The sequence below is a fragment of the Phaethon lepturus genome, unplaced genomic scaffold (genome assembly GCF_000687285.1).
Source record: "Phaethon lepturus isolate BGI_N335 unplaced genomic scaffold, ASM68728v1 scaffold8822, whole genome shotgun sequence".
Lineage (NCBI taxonomy): Eukaryota > Metazoa > Chordata > Aves > Phaethontiformes > Phaethontidae > Phaethon > Phaethon lepturus.
The window spans coordinates 30,251-31,254 of record NW_010521187.1 but is presented as its reverse complement, the minus strand read 5'-3'; the positions used below and the strand labels follow the sequence as shown (position 1 = coordinate 31,254).

Genomic DNA, 1,004 nt, shown 5'->3' with positions numbered 1-1,004 from the left:
TGAACTTGCTTCTCACTTAAGTCATTGCCCTTCCCATCCATAGGTGTCGTGAAGGAATTGAGGTTGCAAAGGCCAGTGGTGATGGGGAGACCTCTTGGCGGCCCATGAAAGGGGCCTCTTGGCCTGTGCCAAAGCAGCAAAGGGCTGAAGAGGAGGCATGTTTTGGGTTTGGTTTGGTTTTCCTCACACCAGGGTGGTGCTGTTGGACATGAAGCCTGGGGCGAGGGGGTGGTGAGGGGTGTCCATGAGGTGTTCTGAGCTGATCAATAGCTCCTTGCCACTGAGAGGGGATGTCCCCTTTCACTCTCTCTCTCCTGGTATCCCACCACTGCTTTGGAAGGCAGAGGTGGGGAGGGAAAAGGTGCACCTAAGTTAAATCTGAGCAATGGGCTATCATCTCTGACAGTTTGCAATGAGGGCAGCACAGGTCTATTCTTCTTCACAGCCACACCTGCTGGGTGGCTAAAGGAGAGATTTTATGTCCTATGGCTTCTTATACAATGTCATTTTGTTTTGAGCAGATAGGCTGGGGCCTCCTCTTGATATACTGCTGGATTCACTAAACTGCACAGCGTTCAGTGTGCAATGGAGGATGCCAAAGCAGCATGCAAGCACCGTCACGGGGTATACGGTAAGTGGTCCTCTACTCTGCTAGCAGAGGATTGCAATATTCTACGCATGCAGCATTAACAAATAGTACCATTGCCCAGAAGGCGGTTGGGGACAGTGGGCTTGAACAGCCTGAGCTATAACTTTAAGAAACACGCAGTTCATGTTTTAGAAGCAAGCTATGATGGGAATTTGGGTTGGATGCCGTGGGCTTGCAGTGGATGTGGATTGCTTCTCTGTTGTGGTTTTCATGCAAGGATCCTGGCGTGCTCTGCAGCTGACAAAACAGTGAAGTAGAGCAGAGCAGGTTGTTATTACACTGTGCAAGTGAAGGGAGATGCATGGTGATTTCTGGGCCATTCAGATCCTTCACCTTGTACTTCCAGCCTGAGGAT

The 1,004-nt window shown here is 50.2% G+C and overlaps 1 protein-coding gene across 1 annotated transcript in view; it reads left to right on the top strand.

Annotated features, from left to right (window-relative positions):
• Positions 1–526: 526 nt before the first annotated feature.
• Positions 527–1,004, top strand: part of LOC104616427 (pikachurin-like) — a gene marked incomplete at its 3' end in the record, with an annotated part of 29,402 nt that continues 28,924 nt past the window's right edge. The window contains exon 1 of the mRNA XM_010281435.1: positions 527–631. Within this exon, the coding sequence (XP_010279737.1) occupies positions 593–631 (39 nt within the window). The remainder of the gene's footprint in view (positions 632–1,004) is intronic.